This window comes from Barbus barbus (assembly GCF_936440315.1).
Source record: "Barbus barbus genome assembly, chromosome: 33".
NCBI lineage: Eukaryota > Metazoa > Chordata > Actinopteri > Cypriniformes > Cyprinidae > Barbus > Barbus barbus.
In genome coordinates this window covers 12,289,667-12,309,931 of record NC_136761.1, presented here as the reverse complement: position 1 = coordinate 12,309,931, position 20,265 = coordinate 12,289,667, and the positions used below count along the sequence as shown (strand labels likewise).

Here is a 20,265-nt window from a genome sequence, read left to right as displayed (position 1 = left end):
TTGTAATACAGTAAAAAGAAAAAAAACTACAAAAAAAACAAACAAAATTTTCCTGAGGAATACAAGTTTTACAGCATACCAAGGATCATAGCCAACAATATTGGTGTAAAAGAATCACTGAATTGTTTTTCTCGAATTGTTTCAAAATGAACTTCTCAAAAGAACCGATTCTTTGTGATGAATCGGACTTCTCACCACGAGTCGCAACAATACACGTGTTTCCGTTGACGCAGCTGTTAGCCCGGATGTGCTCTCCTTAAATCAACCGCTTTTATTTTTCTAGTGTGGCTAACGGCTGTTAAGGTTACCATTCAAAGCTGCAAGCTTTACTGAACGCAATTCAGTGGATATAAAACAGTTCCAAAAAGTGTATGCGTAGCGGGTTTCCATACTATTTCAACGGCCTGAATATTTAATTTGAGAAATGTCTAGGCGAAGGCACAGCGATGAGAGTGATGGTGAGTGAGTTAGCATGTTAGCATGCACGTTGACAGAGATGTGTTTATGTAATTTTAATATTGTGTGTTTGTTTACTCATAAGATTGCAAATGAAAGACTTTCTGACAGTATGGCAGCCGAAGGGTGTAGTATTAGGCATAAGTAGTCTGTTTATTTGCATTAAATGCATTTGCATTTAAAAAAAAGTTCCAAGTAACCAATTAAATGTTACTTTTCCCACAGAGGAAGTTTTCAGATAAACAAAGCGCTTTGAATTTGATTATGATCATTTAGGACAGGATGCAAGGCTCTTTGCACTATTTAATGATATTTCATTGCAACTATTATAGTACTTTTATTTAGCATTAAATATGTCTTTTATTGTCTCAAAATTACATTACAGAATCCAGCTAATTGTGTTGTCATACATGTTAGAAGTGACACATTTTATGCTTGTTATTTTAGTTATTTGGCTGTTTTTGTACTGTCAACATTGGCTGATAACACTGTCCGCTTTGATTAAAAGAAATGTTCCCATTTGTTTCAAAATCTACATGCAGCCTTGTTAGACGATAATATGCATGGTCAATTTCAAAGTTAGTTAAATGTTCACACACAAAACTCATATTCTTAAATTTTTCGTTCCAGCCGGCTCCCAGCCTCACAAACGGAGGAGGACTTCTGAACCCATTGAGATTGAAGACCGCTTGGAATCGCTGATATGTCGAGTGGGAGAGAAGGTATAGTCTCGCAGATCTTACTGCTCATGCAGAAGTTTATTTTTTATTATTTTAGACATAATAACTGATTAATGTATATTCTTCCAGAGTACATCCTCCTTGGAGAGCAATTTGGAAGGTCTTGCTGGTGTCCTGGAGGCGGATCTTCCTAATTATAAAAGCAAAATCCTGCGCATCTTATGTGCCGTGTAAGCGACCTGTACTTTAACAAAGCAAACGTGCAATGTTTCCTTTTGCTTCGAAAGTGAATCTCACTATGCTACGGATGTTGTGTAACACTTTGTTTGTTTTTGCACAGTGCAAGGCTTTTGCCGGAGAAGTTAACGGTTTACACAACACTAGTGGGACTTCTCAATGCTCGCAACTACAACTTTGGAGGAGAGTTTGTGGAGGCCATGATCCGACAACTTAAGGAGACTCTAAAAGCAAACCTTTACTCTGAGGCCGTTTACTTGGTATGTGCTGTTTAGCATTTATATATATAAAAAAAATACATCACAACTTTATTGTAAGTTTTGATGGTGTTTATTTCATCATGTGCGCTGCAGGTGCGCTTTCTCAGTGACCTGGTGAACTGTCATGTCATCGCGGCTCCATCCATGGTTGCTATGTTTGAGAACTTTGTCAGTGTCACGCAGGAAGAAGACATACCACAGGTGAACATGACCCTAAGCATCCCTAGCAGATTATGTTCATAGATCATTGTGAGGCTGACAGATGTGTCCATACAGGTGCGGTCAGATTGGTATGTGTATGCTGTGCTGTCCAGTCTGCCTTGGGTTGGCAAGGAACTGTACGAGAAGAAGGACGTGGAAATGGATCGCTTGCTCAACCAAATTGAGGGATATTTAAAGTAGGTTCCTCCTCCAGCTGTAAAATGATTATCATTTGCGCAAAAAGATGGTATGAAATGCAAGTTGCAACACATTATCTGCACTATATTATTTGTAGTAATATTCAGGGAGAAATAATGTAGATCCATCAAGATTTGAAACATGTTAGGCTGTGATATTAACCCAGTAAAGCCTGACATATGAAGTAATAGTCTGAACAAACAAACATATAAATAGCAACAAGTTTATTGAACTTTTAGACCAAAAAAAAAAAATCATTCTCAAGGATTAAAACAAAAAGATTTTATTCTGATATTCTAATTATTTTATTGTTTATATGACCAAAAGGTAAGATGTAATTATGATGGCTTGCAATGTAAATAATTAAAATTTATATTATAGAATAGTACACTACATAAATAAAATGCAATAAAAATATCAGTTGTCAATGTATTTCTCCAAAAAATGTCTTAGTAAGATCATATTTTAAAGCTAAATTTTAAAGATCATATGATTCAAAAGATATAATGCAATACAATACGGTGATGATTAAGGCGTACAAATAAATGTTCATAAAATATGATAGATCACATACATTTAATAATTTATTTGAACATGATTTCTTAAATTGTATAAGGATTATCAAGTAAACTTAGGTTGCACCAGTCCAGTAAGTGTTCGTCTTGAACAGAAAGAATAGAAAAAGGTGCTAGTTTTGATATGTTGTCCTTAAAACGATAACTTGTACCTAATTTATTTTGTCATGTTGATATTGTGAAGGTTGACAGCTCAAATGTGGTTATGCAAGTAGATTACAGAAAATACAGAGGGGTCTGCTGTGAAATGTCATGATTTGGGTTTTGTTGCAGGCGGCGTCAGAAGACTCATGTTCCTATGCTGCAGGTGTGGACCGCAGAAAAGCCCCACCCACAGGAAGAGGTGAGAGTCAGGCTTCATCCAGACTCATCACTTTATCCATAAGCACTAACAAAATGTCAGTCACAGTTGTTCTCAACTGGTTTTGCTTTAGAATATCAAACAGCAAGTGGCAACAAAACCCATAACCTCTAGTTAATGTAGTTTGGGCTGTATTTTTCATTCGTTCATTTATGTATGCGTTTTGAGGATGGGTTTGTCTTGCAAGCAGCCTGTTTCGGATTCCCACTAATTTGCCTAGCTTCTTCAACCAAGTGACAGATGAATTTGCACAACAACCATAGAGTCTGAATAGATGCACAATTTTAAACATCAACAAACAAATTAAATGGAAGGTGCTTTCTCTTTTCTCTTTATCTCTTGTGTGTTCATACATAAATAAAAGCCTAAATCAAATTAGTTAATCTTAGTGATTTTACTTTTTCATGAGACTTGAATAAAGCCGCTTGATTCACAAGGATTGGCTTCATAATGTCTTTGTCAATGAAGGGTTTCGAAGATTAGTTAAACTTTTCGAACAACATGACTGTATAAATAACAGAATTCTCTTTTTTTAATGCGAACTGCCCCTTTAATAACCTATTTATTTTGCTCTCCAAACTATACACTATTACATGGTTAGTTGAGATTAATTCTTTCAGTTTAGCATTGTCTTCCCCCCGCCCCTCTTGTCACTGACCCTATCAGAACAGGCCTACAACCCAACAGTTGAGAGCTGCTCTGTCGTTTCACTGTAATTAATTTCCTCTGTGTCTCTCTGTGTAGTATCTGGACTGTCTCTGGGCTCAGGTGCAGAAGTTGAAGAAAGACCGCTGGCAGGAGCGTCACATCCTGCGGCCTTATATTGCATTTGACAGCGTGCTGTGTGAAGCCCTGCAGCACAACCTGCCCCCTTTTACACCTCCAGCCCACTCTGATGACGCGATCTACCCCATGCCCCGTGTCGTCTTCCGCATGTTCGACTACACTGATGCCCCGGAGGTGCAGTAATTTTTCTAATCCAGTCCTAATTTTTTTAACTGGATCTTTAATGGGTCATCGGAGGAAAAATGCATCATCCTTTAAAAACACGAAACTGCATTCTTTTAATGGTCGTTAATTAAATTCTTTAGCATCAGTGTTGAAAATGCTGCTTATTTTTGTGGAAACAATGCTGCATAGCTTTCATAATTTTTGATGAATAGTTCAAAAGCATTTATTTGACATAGCTTTTAATTGCCAATAATTAAATTCTTTAGCATCAATGTTGAAAATAGTGCTGCATATTTTTGTGGAAATAATGCTTCATATTTTTCACAATTCTTTGATGAATAGAAAGTTCAAAAGCATTTATTTGAAATGGAAATATTTTGTAACAATTTAAATGACTTTCTTGTCACTTTTGATCAAATTAATCCATCCTTTCTGTAAAAAAAAATCCCACTGACCCCAAACTTTTGAACTGTAATGTATATTCAGTTTTATTCAGTTCTTGTGGATGCTGTTTGTGTATGTAAGTGTTTTTGTCTGTCTGTTGTCAGGGGCCAGTGATGCCTGGAAGTCATTCAGCTGAGCGCTTCGTGATCGAGGAGAACCTGCACTTCATAATCAAGTCTCACTGGAGGGAGAGGAAGACCTGGTCAGTCCTTTGCATATGCTAATAGCATTAATTTTTGCCTTTAGTATTATTTGAAATGTCGCTTACTTTCTTGGACTTCAACCGGTTTTGTTTTGTTTTGTTTTTTTCTTTCACAGTGCTGCCCAATTGCTAAGCTACCCTGGAAAAAACAAGATTCCCCTTAACTACCATATTGTGGAGGTAAATAAGAGTGTGATGCTGGTCATTTTTTATTTGATAATTTGGTCAAATATATTATCTACTGTTAGTGCAGTAAATTGGCACTTAAGCCCTATTCGGACAGGACAAGTTTTACAGGGGGTCGTTAGAGAAATTTGTGTTTAACGGATGTATTTTGCGGTTTTAATCCCGTCCGAATCTGCCACGTCTGTTTTTCTTACACAACCTCTGTAATAATTCCAGAGCAAATAACCTACTGTTTTTCAGTAAATTCTGTGATCCTCTGAGAAAACTAATCCTGTCCGAATGCAACATATCTGTGATTGAATTAAACATTAAAATTAAACATGGTTTTACTAAATAAATAATAAAAAAAGTTAAATTAACTCTAGATTAACCATGGTTTTGATATATTAGCCATATTTTAACCATGGCATTTGTAGGAAACCTGTTTATACTAACTAATGGTAATCAATCCGAATGACTATATGCAATGCACACACACGAGCGTGTGATCTCTGCAACGCTCAGATGTACAAAATAGACCCTCCCACCTCTGTAATAAACACGGAGATGTTAGTCCCGTCCGAATTAGTACATGTACACAGGCGTCGGGTGACAAGAATTGAAACTCAAACGTAGTTTAGAAAACTAGTCCCATCCGAATAGGGCTTTATATGTTATTTCAGTGTAATGCTGTATCTGTATCTCTGTAGGTGATATTTGGTGAGTTATTCCAGCTGCCGAGTCCTCCTCACATTGATGTCATGTACACTGCGTTACTCATTGAGCTCTGCAAACTGCAACCGGGCTCTTTACCACAAGTTGTATCCTTCATATCTACTGAAAACCATGCGAATTTGTGTTTTTAACTGATTCCTCCTATACATTGTGCCACAGCTGTCTCAAATTGAAACTTGTTAACATAATGTTAAACGTGTTAATATAAGTGTCCCCTACTGTTATAGTTTTCTTTAACCTGCCGTTATTCAGCTTGCTCAAGCCACAGAAATGATGTATATGAGGCTGGACACAATGAACACAACCTGCATAGACCGGTGAGTCTTCAATTTGAAGTTGACTAGTTGTCTAAGCCATGCCCTTTTGTTAAAGGGATAGTTCACCCAAAAATTTAAATTGTCATTTATAAAATTGATGCCAACCCCTCAGAGGACTTCAGAGGATGCCAATGCTCAGACAACATACAGAATTACCAAATTTTGCCATAAGTCAAACATATTAAGGTTCTGCAATATATAAATATATTGTGGAAACTTAAATTCCTGTAGAGCTGCTTTGCAACAATTTGTATTGTAAAAAGCGCTATACAAATAAACTTGAATTTACTCGCCCTCATGTCGTTCCTGTATGAGTTTATTTGTGCGTTGAACATAACAGAAGATATTTTGATGTCTGGTAATCAAACAGTTGATGGTCCCCATTGACTTCAACAGTATTATTTTCCCTACCATAGAAGTCAATGGAGACCAACAGCTGTTTGGTTCTTCAAAATTCTTCAAAATATCTTGTTTTGTGTTCAACATAAGAAAGAGACTTATACAGGTTTTGGATGAACTCTTCCTTTAACTACATTGGTTTAGATAATATATCTCATTCTGAGAAAGTGAAGATACCCAGTTGAATTCTGATAAGACTTTGAATTTAATTCATTAAAACATTAAAACTTTTCTTACTACAATAAAACAGAAATGTTAGCAACATTGACTTCAAAGAGGCTTGAGAATCTTCAAAGCTTTTGTCCCATTAATGGTTCTTTAATGTGGTGGATTATTCTGTGTTTCAGGCTCATCAACTGGTTCTCCCATCATCTGAGTAATTTCCAGTTCAGATGGAGCTGGGATGACTGGTGAGGATGAGCTGTCTCTGGGAATCATTTGAACAGGCTGTGCATTGTCTGTTTGTGTTTAAAAAGTTGTTTATTTTATATAAGTATTGAATTTTGATCTCTTCAGGGCTGACTGCTTGACTCAAGATATTGAAAAGCCCAAACCCAAGTTCGTTAAAGAGGTTTTGGATAAGTGTATGAGGTAAATTTCACACATCTCTTTATTAAGTTGCATTGCTTTTTATAATTGCTAATCGGACCCAGTTAATGCATGCGGTTATGTTTATTTACACTGAGGCTTGATTATGAACCTGCAGGTTGTCGTACCATCAGCGGATAGTGGACATTGTTCCTCCGAGTTTCTCTGCCCTGATCCCGGCTAACCCTGTGTGCAGTTATAAATACGGAGAGGAGGCTGACAGTATGTTCAGGCTCACAAACACATGTATTTTTATGCATGAATGTATACATGGTTTTAATTTTACGATCTCATAGTGACAACCGACCACTTCCACTATGTTTTATCTATTATTTTGCAGCTGTATTATATTATATTTCAGTATAGTTTGGTGATACTGTTGTGTAATGCTGCTTTTCTTTGTCTTTCAATTTGTTTCAGGTTCATTACCAGGATTAGCTATGGCAACTACAGTGGGTAACGCTATCAAAAACCGGGCATCTAATGAGGAGATTCTTATTGTTCTAAAAGATGTCCCTAATCCAAACCAGGATGATGATGATGGTGGGTCTGCCTTTTGGTCTCATGACATTTTAAAGCCACTTCCCAATCGTAGTCCAACATCTAGTCTAGGGCAGGGGTCTTCAACTCTGGAACTCGAGATCCACTTACCTGCAGAGATTAGCTCCAACCTCGATTAAACTGGAGTCCGTACAAGGTGCTTGAAGTACTTGAATTTGACTTTGAAATTTAAGTCCTGGAAAACCCTTGAAAACAGCCATATTTATGAAGAGGTACTTGGAAAAGTACTTGAATGTTAAAAGGCAGTCTGTATTAAATTAGTTCATTTTATTTTTTGATTGAAAACAATCTTTTCTCGCAAAATTAACAATGCTTCGCGTCTGATATAAATACAGAGTATCTGAAACATCTAAAACATCACAATAAAGCAATGTTCACTTGCAGAAAGCTTGCTTCTAGAGGGTACATAAGTATGAAGTAATGAATTTAGGTAAGGGGATGCAGAGCCAGTGGTGGTTTTGTAGGCAAACATTAATGCCTTGAATTTATATGGGTTAAATCAGGTAGAAGTAGCTCTTTAAGGTAACAATTGCACATGACCACTATTTACAGTTAACTTATAAAAGCACAGAATTTTGTCATTATACTTTGAACTTGGCATTGTGTATTATGAGTATATTTGGCTCTTATTACAGATTGCTTGATGTTCCTCATTTGTATATTGCTTTGGATAAAAGCATCTCCTAAGTGAGTGAATGTAAATGCGTGCTTTTCTGTATGTAACCACACTTCTCCTTTCTATCCAGATGAGGGCGATGGCTTCAACCCTCTAAAGATTGAAGTGTTCCTGCAGACGCTGCTCCATTTGGCTGCAAAGTCTTTCAGTCATTCCTTCAGTGCCCTAGCCAAGTGAGTATCTTCTGCCAAACCCCACACAGGCCTGCCAGCGGCTGGCTCCGTGCTCCCTCTCCTTCTGCTCACAAATGCTGCCTGTAATTGCTAAAAGCACAGATCATTGAGAACGTATCAAAGCTTGTAAAAGGCTCAGGTGCTGGTCTTCTGGTAAATGGCAATGGACACATTTCTTTTCTCTCTCTCTCAGGTTCCATGAGGTTCTGAAGAACCTTACAGACAGCGATGAGGGGAAACTGCATATCCTCAGGGTTCTGTATGAGTTCTGGAGGGACCATCCTCAGGTGGGATCATTCAGACGTCATATTTTATATGTTGTATTGTCTGATTGCATGCCAACCGTGACATTTATGAGAGCTCATGCTGTCAATGTACTCTTTTAGATGATCTCAGTGTTGGTGGACAAGCTGATACGGACCCAGATCGTGGATTGTGCAGCTGTGGCCAACTGGATATTTTCTCCCGAAATGGCTCATGATTTCACAAGGTAAACCTGCAGAACACACTTACTTGTGCTGGTGAGGTCACTGCAGCTGTAACTGATTTACGTTCAATTGGTCTATGCAGGTTTTATGTGTGGGAGATTCTACATTCCACCATCCGGAAGATGAACAAACACGTGCAGAAGATTCAGAAAGAGTTGGATGAGGCAAAAGAAAAGCTGGAGAAGCAACACAACAAAAAGGTATAGGAAAAATGTTTTAATGCGAAGACACTTGTGCTTGTGGACTTTTGTTCAAACTACACAGTACTCTGATTTGTTTTTTTTGCTGTTCTGATCTTTGGGATTGCCTGTTTTTCACTGTTACTTTAGGAATGGCTTACATTGCATCATTTGTTTGTGCAGTGCAGACAGTTAGTATCTGGAATATCAACATTGGTTGCTGTAGTAATAAATGTAGGTGTTGGCCCTAAGCCAACATACTTTCTCATCCAGCAACTAGTGAGCATAGACCAGACGGACAACTGGAAATTTGACTTCTGGTTGGTCACAATGTCTAGCCACAGCATTGAATTGGTGCCTGAGACAACATATGCTGTTGAAGAGGGATGCTGTAGAGTCCCAGACACTAGAAAAACTACTCTCATTCAGACAAAAACAGATTCCTTATACATAGTCAATGTATTTCAAACCACACAGTATGGTGCTTGAAATCTTAATTTTTTTATTTATTGTGTTTAAGATTATTAAAAAACATCCAAGTTAGTTTTGCGTTGTCAGAGTGAGCAAAGCTCCCCCCCCCCATTATTTTAATTCTTCTTTAGTTTTTTGTCTTCATTTCCTTTAACTTATCTTTTGTTTTTTATTTAGTTTTTTATATTTGTCTTAAATATATTAATTTTTTTAGTTTATTATTACTATCATCTATTTTTTCATTTTTTGTTACTAGTTGTAACTAGTTAACTAGTGCTGTCAATCGATTAAAAAATTTAATAATCACAAATTTGTTCTGAAATGAATCACGATTAATTCCAACTAATATTAAAGTTTTTATAATGTTTTCATTATAAAATGAATATGTTCTGTATGAATATGTACCGAGTATGTGTGCATTCTTTTAAAAGCTTTGCTTTAAACAACTAATGTAAAGCCTGATACAGAGTGATGCCCATAATTACTGAGAGTGCTGGAGCCTTATGCCTTTGAGATCTGACAGGTTTCTCCCTTCCTGTAGCAGCGGGACAGCGGCGATGAAGAGGACATGGAGAAGAACAGTGAGGATGAGGAGGGTCCGTTGGAGGAACAGATCGAGAGGCTGCAGGAGAAAGTAGAGTCGGCCCAGAGCGAACAGAAGAACCTTTTCCTTGTTATATTCCAGGTGCGTCCATGACAATGCAGATCCATTTTATCCTGATGTAAAAAGCTTTTTTGTTGATGCATTGTTTATACAGGCTTCATGACTACATAAAAAAAAAAAGCTGCAAAAGATGTGTCCCTGTTAATGTCACAACTCCTTTTACACCTTGTTCCTATTTGTCAGGAAAGAATAAATATTACATTCTTTTCATGTCTTTTTCTCTCTCTGTGTCTTTTGTGTTTCATTATGATATTTGAAGACAGTGCCTGGAGCTAAGAGATGACAAAAGAACTTATCTTTTTTTTTTTTTCAGCGCTTCATTATGTTACTGACAGAGCACCTGGTTCGCTGTGAAACGAGCTGCGCGGACATCAACACCACCTGGTACAAGAATTGCATCGAGAGACTACAGCAGATCTTCCTCATGGTAGTCCTGATCCACGTGTTTGCTGGGCTATACTGTGTTTTGTTGGTCGTTAAACATCTCTTAATTATCTTTAATATTCATTGTTGTCTACAGCATCATGTGATCATCCAGCAGTATATGGGCACCCTTGAGAACCTGCTGTTTACTGCTGAGCTCGACCATCATATCCTGGCTGTTTACCAGCAGTTCTGTGCCCTTCAGCTCTGAAATCCCACAATGCATCACTTCACACTGTCACACCTGCCTGTTTATGTGGCATTTCAAGGTTTAGTGACATCCATCAGGATCATTGGAGATGGTTGTTTTGTAAGAAGTGATATTGGGAAATGTCAGACCCTTTTTGGGCCCTTGTGTAGTGTTTTTCTTTTTCTTTTCATTTTTTTTAACCCATTGTCATTGGCTCTGTGGTAAGTATAGGTCTTTTAAAATGCTTGGTGTTTAGTAAACGACGATAAAGAGCATTGTTTTACTCAAGCAACCATGGAATGAAACTACTTGTTTTTATGTGTTATGTCATTTTGATTGAAATACGATTTAGTCGAGTTAGGTTACAAGTAATTCTGCGTTATCAATGGTGTGCTTCTATAAAGCAGACTGAGCTCTTTTGTTACTGTAATGCCTTGTTTTGGATGAGATGTCTTCCTCATTTTTTACAAAAATACAAAATCAAAAAAAAAAAAAAAATCACCCAGCTTATGTCTTGTTCTTGCTTGCATTTAAGCGGATGTGGACTGACATATTTTTGGGTATAATTGACAATTTTTTTAAAAGTCCTTTGAAAACTGTTCATACAGTTAAGATAAAACATATCAGAAGTATATTGAGTGAAAAATGACTTTCCAAAAACAGTGTTTTTGATTGTATAATTAATTTTATTAACATACAAACAAATGTTTTGGTCAAGTTAGCAGGAATAGGTAATAGATAATGATTTAAATGCTTCCGGAGCACTCCTCTGGGGTTAGTGTAAATGCCCATCTTAAGGTACACTGTCAGGCTTATTGCTTGACTACTTTGCTAAATAAATAATTGGAAATGAATTACTGCTCAGAACTGAAAATACTTTACTTAAGTGAGAGGAAAGAGACCATAAGAGTTCTGAAAGATAAAAGTAGCAGCGAAGGAGTTAATGGTCAAATGTACAGTTTAGCGGCCATTCAAAACATTTTGACAACACAATGACCGATCAGAATTGCATAACGTTGTGCAATATTTTGCATCGATACCAGTTTAAATACTAGTATAGCTATATACAGTATGGAAGCTTTTTCCCGCAATGATAAAACAAATTCTAATCTAAATTCTCACAATTCTCTGAAAAATATACATATAAACTTGCAATTCTGAGAAGAAAATTTGTCAGTTGTGAGATGTAAACTTGTAATAGTAAGAAATAAGGTCAGCTGTGAGAAAAATTAGCAGTTTTTATTTAGAAATAAAATGGTTCTGACTTTGACTTGCAATTCTTTTTCTCAGGATTGCAAGTTTATATCTAGCAATTTTAAGATCTTCAAAAAAAAGAGATTTGCAAGAAAAAGTTGCAATTACCTTCTTTCTTTTTTAGCCACGGCAGTTATTGTAACCCAGCAACACTTTATTTATGGACCTACTTAAGGTAGAAATTTTGTCCTATGGACATTTTATTGCACTCAAATACATCTCTACTTTCATAATATAACTAACAGCCTTAGATATCAACTTTAAAAATCCAACAACATGTACCTCATTAAATAACTACATTGTCAAATAATTAATGTATTAAGTACAACAGTTAACAAATCCCTGTACCCTGTACTGCAATAAAAACACTTAAAATTTGAGATTAAAATTGCATGAAACATTTGGTCTTGGTTTGGCTTTGTAACATGAATTGCGGTTAAGCTGGTACCACTTCTGAGCATTTAAGGCACGCATTTCTACTGTTAATGAGGTAAAAGACTTATTCAAGTGTGTGTAAACACTGTCATCAGTGGTTTCTCTTGCTGTTAGATAAGTCCGTCCCTTTATGCATCGGTGCTGTTTGCCCAGGTGTCTCCTCCTGTTGACTGGTCTGTCACTGTGTTTGGTGAGGCTGTGGCTTCCGCACAGAGTCTCCGGTAATCCGTGTGGAAAAAGCCAACAAAGCAGCAGGTGCCCAGAGAACACAGGCCTGCCATCACCAGCACTGGCACTGTGTGTTTGTGCATTTAGGATAAAGAGCAAGAGACAGAGAAACAAATGAATGCCTGGAGGTCAGCCCAACTCTATCATTAACTCTCATCAAGGCATCAAGCGACCAGGAAAAGCCGGAAGGCTGGATTAATTTGGATGTGTTCCCATTTTAAACATTTTCACTACCCACATTGGAATCAGTTTATGTGGAAAGAGGATATGAAAATAGTGCAATAATCAGCCACACTAGACTTGCAAAGCATGGTGGGAGTTGTGACACGGTGAAGGGAGGAAACTAAACGCCACTAGAATAAAACCATGCTTTTTTACTGCGTACTGCACAGTGCACTCCATACTATCTTTCACTAAATACCTAGTATGTGAAATATTTCAAATAAGTGCAACACTCACCTGTCCAGCTCAAATTGGCATCTGCTCCAGTAGCACACACAGATAATGGAGAATCTGCCATCGGTTTGGCCAATGCTTGTAGCAGGAGCAGATAAAGGGCGGCCTGAATTTGTCTGATTTAACATCACATGAAAAATTAAAATTTGCTAGGAATGTACTCACCCTCGGGCCATCCAAGATTATTTTTTTTCTGAGTTTTTCTTCATAATGATTTGGATAAATGTAGTATTTCATCACTTGCTTGTCAATCAATCCTCTGCAGTGAATGGGTGCCGTCAGAATGTGTCCAAACAACTGATAAAAACATCACAATAATCCACATGACTACAGTCCATCATTTAATGTCTTGTGAAGTGAAAAGCTGTGTTTGTAAGAAACAAATCTATCTTTAAGACTATTTTAATTTTACACCGTCCATAATAATGCTTCCTCCAGTAAAAAGTCGATCTCCTGTTGTCCTCACATCTAAAGCCACCAACATATTTGCTCTGAACTATTTTGGTCTGTTTTCACTTGTAAACAGTGCATGATCTGTACATATTTCTCTCCCGATTCAGACAAGATGACTTTTTCACAGGAGAAAGCAAAATTATGGATAGAGGACTCGTATTTTAGTTGGAAGCCACAGTTTGGCATAAAAAAAACATCTCAATGGTGGATTTTGTTTCTTACAAACACGCAGCTTTTTGCTTCACAAGACAAATAATTGATGGACTGGAGTGGTGTGGATTACTTGTAGATTGTTGTGATGTTTTTATCAGCAGTTTGGACTCATTCTGACGGCACCCATTCACTGCAGAGGATCCATTGGTGATGAAATGCTCATTTTTTCTAAATGTGTTCTGATGAAGAAACAAACTGATCAAGGATGGCCTGAGGGTGAGTAAATTGAGCGATATTTAATTTTTTTGGTGAAAAATTCCTTTAAGAGAAGAGTTTTAGCAACTTTTGAAACAGTATTTGTTAAAAAAAAAAAAAAAAAAACTTACCCAGACACAAAGATCAATCCAGAGGATGTTGCTTCACCCACAGGGTACGAGCATTCAACTCCAAGCTCCATTGCGACAGGATATACAGAGTACCCAAAAAATCCAAACCAAGCACATACTGCACCAATGATGAACTTCTGCTCGCTTAACTGGGAAACCTGAGGACAGCAGGATGACAACATCTCAGGTCCAACTCACATTAACAACACTGAAACCATTACTCTACTCACCACAGCAAAAACAGAGCAGCCCAGGGATGTCAGACACATGTTTATCTTAGTGACCTCTGTAAACGTCTTGGTCTTATCCACATACAGGCCGAGAAGAAAAGCACCCAGAACACCGAATACAATAGCAACTGCACCGCACAGTCCTGCAAAGTCCTGCCACATTAAACATGTAGAGAAAAAAGTTATCTTGGCAAACTATGTTTTTTTTAAGTTAGTTGAATAGTTAACATAGCTACTAGAATAGCTATTTTTCTAGTTATTTAACATGGCACGGGTTGGTTTTACAGTTTGAGGTAAATGTGGGAATAACTATTTTTGGGATCTTACATTTGAGTAGCCCTTAACACAAAGTATCTGCTCCAGCAAGGTGGAAAAGCAAGTGAACACCCCTATTCCTGAACCAAAACACACCAGCAGGACCATGTATGCTTTGTTTGTCAGTAGCTGTAAATAAAAGAGTGACAAAACGCAGTGAATCTCAGACAGCAGTACAAAATGACTTAAAAGCCACCTGTAGTCAGACGCTATATTTGAAAAATTCTTGAAAAATGCACATTATAGGCTACGGCTACTCATGCAATAAGTCGTCATGTCAGTTTGTTTAAAATGGTGTAGTACCAGTTTCACCCCCTGTAGAAAAGGTTCAGAGCTGGAGGTCTCCATGCTGGCAGAGGGGGGTGTCGGGGGGACGCGTTCACGGATCCCCACTGTTGCTAGGAAACAGGCTACGATGGCAGGTATAGCATATATCAAGAGCTACAAGTCAAACAGAGAGACGACGGGACTATAGGGATTTACATAATACAAGAAATACAATTCTTTTGTCACCAAGTTCTTACCAGCAAGAAAAGAGTACTGGTGTAACTAATTATCATCGGAGAGAAGATATTCGCTAAGAGCAGCCCAACAGTATTTGCTGAAAAACAAAATCTACAGTAAATCAGGCTAAAGGCATTGAAATACCATACAAGAGATGAGCTGTAAAAAAGGGTTAACGTTACCCATGGAAGCCATCATGTTAGCCGTGGCCCTCTGGTGATCAGGGAACCAGAGAGCTGCCAGCTTGGTGGGGGCAAAGATGACCAAAGGCTGGGCAAAGGCGCAGAGAGTCTGGCCCCCCATGACCACAGGGAACATGGCCCACTCCGGGATGCAGTTTAGCATACCAATGACACGCAGGACAGCGCCCAACATGTTGAGCCATGAGCCCATGATTAGCTGTTTCAGAAGATAGCAAGAAAGAAAAGCATGTAAGTGTTTCTTTTGACCCTGTGGACTGTCATTTTTCACCACAGTGGCTTAAAAAAAAAAAAAAACTCCCAAATTATATATTGTTTTTGATAACTTTCTGTGGTGAAAGTGACATTTTAAACATTTAATAATAATAAATGTGTTAAGTAAATAAATAAACGAAGATACACAAATAATATAGGCTATATTTTTAATAATTTGTTTTATATAAATAAAGTGTTGCGTTTTTTTGACAAAATATTTTTATTAGTACCGGAACCGAAGAGCACGCTGTTGCGGCTAGGTTAAATAACCTATACATTTACGTTATAGGTTTACGATATAAGCCCCATATACAGCCTATATTATAACATTTTATTTCCTTTTATTTTCCCACTTGGTTTATGTGTATATTTTATTGTTCGTTTACGTTACTGAAAATCAAATGAACTGAAGTGAGGAGCCCACTAGGTGGCAATATACAACAAGCCAATCTAATTACCGTAAAAACTAAATATTACAAACGAAAGTTTTTGCACGTCAAGAACAAAGTGGAGTCTGTGAGTTTGCAGGCTGGTATGCCTACAGATGATTTGGGACAAAGCCATTGTAATTTAATTGAAAAATATATGATTAATATTATTTGACCTTTAGCCTATATAAACCTTTACATTTTATATAGGCCTATATGTAATATGGCATGCTTTCACACCTAACCATACTTAATATTTTCTGCCAAAATAACACATTTACTAAAGTTATATTTAATAAGTCAACATTGCCAAAAAAGATACATTACTAATTATGTTTTTTTTACAGAGGGAACAATAACTTCAACAATGGTATTTGGAAAAAACTAGTTATTATTCCTTTTTTATTATGTATTTTCGTAACAGCTGGTAAACAATATTCAACTAGATTTGAGAGTATGTTTGTGTATACCGAGAAGCGCAGTCCCAGTGTGTCCAGCACCCATGTTGTGATCAGACTGAAGAAGATAGCAACCACTACATAGACTAGCGACAGCCAGTTGACCAGATTTAGAGAGACTCGCAGATATTGTGCTGTCTGGTCGGCCACAGGAGCAAAAGTCAGCCATAACTGTGGAGAAATTGAACACATGAAAATAAAGATGTAGCTTCAATGTGTGTGTCATTATGATATCTAGTCAACAATACAACTAGGCCTATATACATATGTATATATGCCATTTATTAAATATATGAAGTGCACGAAGTTGCTCTATGATACAGTCAAAGTCTCAGTTCAACATTTAACTGCTAAAGCTGCAAAAACAGAAACCACAGGTCAGAAGGGCCCCTCACATGAGATAAATATGACACACAGAGTGATGTGCAAGTTTATAAGCAGCAAGTTTGTACTGAGAAATAATTCTTGATCTTTTAAACCATGGGTACAATTATACAAGTCAAGCCACACTGTAAATAAAATTTTAAGGAGTAAATATATGATATTATTTTCCTCCTGAATGTAATTGAGTAAAAATACAAGTATTTTATGTCAGTGAAAGAACAGCTATACCCCTTCTGAGCATTATTCACTGTGCAGTGGCCATTTGCAGTGTTGTACACAATGGCATTTACTTGTTAGCTATCAAAAATATTATATGTATGCAGCAGCGTGACAGATGGCAGTCAGCTGATCCCAAAACACAATACAGTCATTTTATGCACCACTGCACAACTTACTGGGATGCTGTTTCACATTAATTCAAATTCATAGATGTTGTTTTGCAGTCAGTGTGGAAATCTTTTGTGCACTTTGTGTAACATAAAATGCTCTCCTAATATGAACCGTCATTGCTGATTGTACTTAAAAATTATTTTTGTACTTAATTCTTAACACATGCCTCCGTGTACAATCCAGAATCCCATATACAGATTTAGGCTGTCATCAGATTTCCTCAAGATTGTAATCTTTAAATAAGCCCTGAATTACACCATCTGCTAAGCTTTGCCACAGTGTGCCAAGGCACGATGTAGATTTCTCGTATTTCAGATGAACAGCTTTGGATGTCTTGGCCTTGTAACACATATACAATGGTGTCAGTGCAAATGACAGGTCCCATGGGAGCCACGGGTGCGTAATTAAGATTGACAAGCCCCTTTCTGGCATACGCCCTCTTCAGATATAATAGCCTCGGGGGGACGTATCCATGTCCTACTACAGCTGGGCTATTAGGAAGACCCTGTTATGACCCTGTAGACTGAAGCCCCTAGTGGACTGATCACTATGGAAAGTGTGAACATGTGTGACCCTCTCTGTGAAATCCAGGCTAAAGTCTCAAAATCTAATTATGAGATAACAAGCATCAAATTTGATTTCAGCCATTAATTTCACTATGATTTAAATTTTTGACATGGCTTTACTCAGTCAATATTAAAGATATCAAGGTTATGTTTTCACAGAATGTTCTTTACATTTGCATTTATTCATTTAGCTGACGCTTTTATCCAAAGCGACTTACAATTGCTATATATGTCAGAGGTCGCACGCCTCTGGAGCAACTAGGGGGTTAAGTGTCTTGCTCAGGGACACATTGGTGTTTCACAGTGGATTCGAACCCGGGTCTCTCACACCAACGGCATGTGTCTTATCCACTGCGCCATCACCACCCACCTTTACCTTATGAAGGATGATTTTATGTAGAAAACAGTAAATCACAAAAAATAAAAATAAATAAAGACTTTAGCTGGGTTTTCACAGCCAGGGTCACATATACTAAAATCAGTTCAACACTGGATAAATTGGGAGACTTGAGCTGTAAAAGACATAATTAATCAGTAGAGATATTTTAATGTACAACAAGATATGCTGATTAATGATTAAATTCATCAAGATTAATCGCAAATATTGTTCTTCATATATCCATATCCACGAGCTTGTCCAAAAAAAAGCTTGTTTCTTTTTGTAAAATATGCTTTGGTGTACATCATGGCTGTGAAACATGATTTGCTGCTTGCTATTAGAAGTCTAAAGCACGTGATTATAATTTAAGTGGAAACATTTTATTGGACAAAATATGAATATGCAAGATGAGTCAGTTTTTAGTCGTTTTGGAAGAAGAGGACTGTAAATTGCGTAGCCTATTTATTAAAACATAATTGTGTCGATTTATGATATAGTTATGACAGTTGAAAGCTAACAGACATACTCTTAAAGGGATAGTTCACCGTCAGTTGCTGGTCTCCATTGACTTCCATATTATGGAGAAAAATAAAAAAAACACTATGCAAGTCAACGGGGTTAGGAACTGAAGGTGAACTATCCCTTTAAATCGATAAAACGTACATTTTAATTTCATTGGATGTCTAAAGTAAACATAACCCAGGCTGGAGCGCTTGGGAAGAGGGATTCATGACGTCATTAAAAACAAAAGTTGTTGTAGAGGTGGAGTAAATCAAAAGTACCTTCGGTGCTATTCAGATAGCTATATCCCCCTGGCATATTTATACTTATATATATATATATTTTAAATCATTCACGTAGGTAATGATTTCTCTGTAAATGAATGGGTATAACATCCTACCATTGCGTTAGAACAGTTTAGCAGGCAGAGTACAAATAGGATGAACCATCTCCTTTTGTAAACTTTGAACTTTGTAGCCGTGCTTCTTGAGTCCAGGTGTGACCGAACATCTTCACTCGAGCTCCCGACGAGCGCTTCAGTCTCCGCGCTTCCATCCTCCATAATAACAACCCAGAACCACAACCAGACCACACGATCACTTCAAATGAGTTTTAAAAACACAACCCGTCGTCGTCAGCGGTGTATCCATTTGGGTCCAAAACAATTCTGTCTGTAGGCTAATATACACAAATAACTTTCCAGATAATAACTTAACAGTTTCCAGATAAATGTTTCCAAGCAGAGAACTACTGAAAACCACGAGCATGGTTATTTGCTTTGTCTAGAAAGACCATTGTTTTGGTTTTGATTTCACATATATGCCTGTGAATGAGAGTTGTTGGGCGCTTCAACCTCGCGACACTCATCCAATCCACAATCACATCACCACTCCCTTCAACCCGCGAGTCGCTGTCATAGCGCCGGCCGGTTTCCGGAAACTCCACGCTTTATCCGTCTGAAGTTTGGCAAGCAGCAGGTGAAGTAGGATTTCAAAACAATCTAATTCCAAAAAATGTCAACATTACGTGAATATATCATTTTGCATCTCATGCAAAGGTCATACTATTGATCCAGGAGCAATTTCAGGGTGCATCATCATCATCACCGTCATAATTATCATCACCATCATCATAATTATCATGAAAATTATTAGCTTGTTTGCAACCACATTTTAATTCAAGAAAATGTTGGATCTTTTTTTGGACTGTTTTTCTTTTGTTCTTTCTTAAAATTGCGGTGAATACACATTTAAAAAACAATGTTGTTTGTAATTAAAATGACATCATAATTCAAATATTTTTTTACATAAATATAAACCGGGCAGATCGTGTCGAAATAATGACACGTGTGGTATGATAGCTCAGTTATTCCCAAGGACCCGTGAAGATGCCAAAATCTTTTAACTTTATTAAATGTGTTATTTAGGCCTATTTATTATCTACAAAAACAGATTTGTGTCTCAAAAGCATAACAATAATTCAAAAAGTAGGCTACCATATACTTGTGAATGTGTTTTTATTGTATTTTAAATCGTATAGGTAATATCTATTAAGATACATAAATAAATGTAATTATATCTAATATAATTTTATACGTTAATAGTCGTTATTAAGCATAATCACTAAATGTAATTCACCAAGATCCATGTAACTTTTTTTCAAATGAATGAAACACATTAAATGAAGTGTAATCCAA

The 20,265-nt window shown here is 37.1% G+C and overlaps 2 protein-coding genes across 2 annotated transcripts; one reads left to right on the top strand and one right to left on the bottom strand.

The window, feature by feature from the left end:
• Nucleotides 1-215: 215 nt before the first annotated feature.
• LOC306853372 (nuclear cap-binding protein subunit 1-like) lies at nucleotides 216-11,062 on the top strand. The gene is made up of 23 exons (XM_079390726.1): nucleotides 216-458; nucleotides 1,087-1,178; nucleotides 1,266-1,366; nucleotides 1,477-1,633; nucleotides 1,727-1,834; nucleotides 1,910-2,031; nucleotides 2,881-2,950; nucleotides 3,713-3,928; nucleotides 4,468-4,565; nucleotides 4,682-4,745; nucleotides 5,441-5,551; nucleotides 5,718-5,782; nucleotides 6,529-6,591; nucleotides 6,698-6,772; nucleotides 6,888-6,991; nucleotides 7,190-7,312; nucleotides 8,077-8,179; nucleotides 8,373-8,466; nucleotides 8,566-8,669; nucleotides 8,750-8,867; nucleotides 9,859-10,002; nucleotides 10,295-10,408; nucleotides 10,502-11,062. The coding sequence occupies exons 1-23, from the start codon at nucleotides 425-427 to the stop codon at nucleotides 10,613-10,615; spliced, it is 2,394 nt and encodes a 797-aa protein (XP_079246852.1). The 5' UTR covers nucleotides 216-424; the 3' UTR covers nucleotides 10,616-11,062.
• LOC306853374 (solute carrier family 49 member A3-like) lies at nucleotides 11,047-19,492 on the bottom strand. Its single transcript, XM_079390728.1, has 10 exons — nucleotides 18,970-19,492; nucleotides 16,362-16,520; nucleotides 15,191-15,407; nucleotides 15,029-15,105; nucleotides 14,808-14,945; nucleotides 14,517-14,633; nucleotides 14,190-14,342; nucleotides 13,960-14,117; nucleotides 12,971-13,083; nucleotides 11,047-12,578 (listed from the first exon to the last, which is right to left on the bottom strand). Exons 1-10 carry the CDS (start codon nucleotides 19,129-19,131, stop codon nucleotides 12,412-12,414), a joined length of 1,461 nt encoding a protein of 486 aa, XP_079246854.1. The 5' UTR covers nucleotides 19,132-19,492; the 3' UTR covers nucleotides 11,047-12,411.
• Between the last annotated feature and the right edge of the window lie 773 nt (nucleotides 19,493-20,265).

Bases quoted from the DNA above. Each gene is read 5' to 3' on its own strand.
- LOC306853372 (XM_079390726.1), top strand. From the start codon at position 425: ATGTCTAGGCGAAGGCACAGCGATGAGAGTGATG. The intron at 1,634-1,726 runs GTATGTGCTGTT...TGTGCGCTGCAG, and splicing joins ACTCTGAGGCCGTTTACTTG to GTGCGCTTTCTCAGTGACCT. The intron at 6,773-6,887 runs GTAAATTTCACA...ATGAACCTGCAG, and splicing joins GTTTTGGATAAGTGTATGAG to GTTGTCGTACCATCAGCGGA.
- LOC306853374 (XM_079390728.1), bottom strand. From the start codon at position 19,131: ATGGAGGATGGAAGCGCGGAGACTGAAGCGCTCGTCGGGAGCTCGAGT. The intron at 16,521-18,969 runs GTAGGATGTTAT...ATTTCTCCACAG, and splicing joins TAAACTGTTCTAACGCAATG to TTATGGCTGACTTTTGCTCC. The intron at 14,946-15,028 runs GTAAGAACTTGG...TTTGACTTGTAG, and splicing joins CCAGTACTCTTTTCTTGCTG to CTCTTGATATATGCTATACC.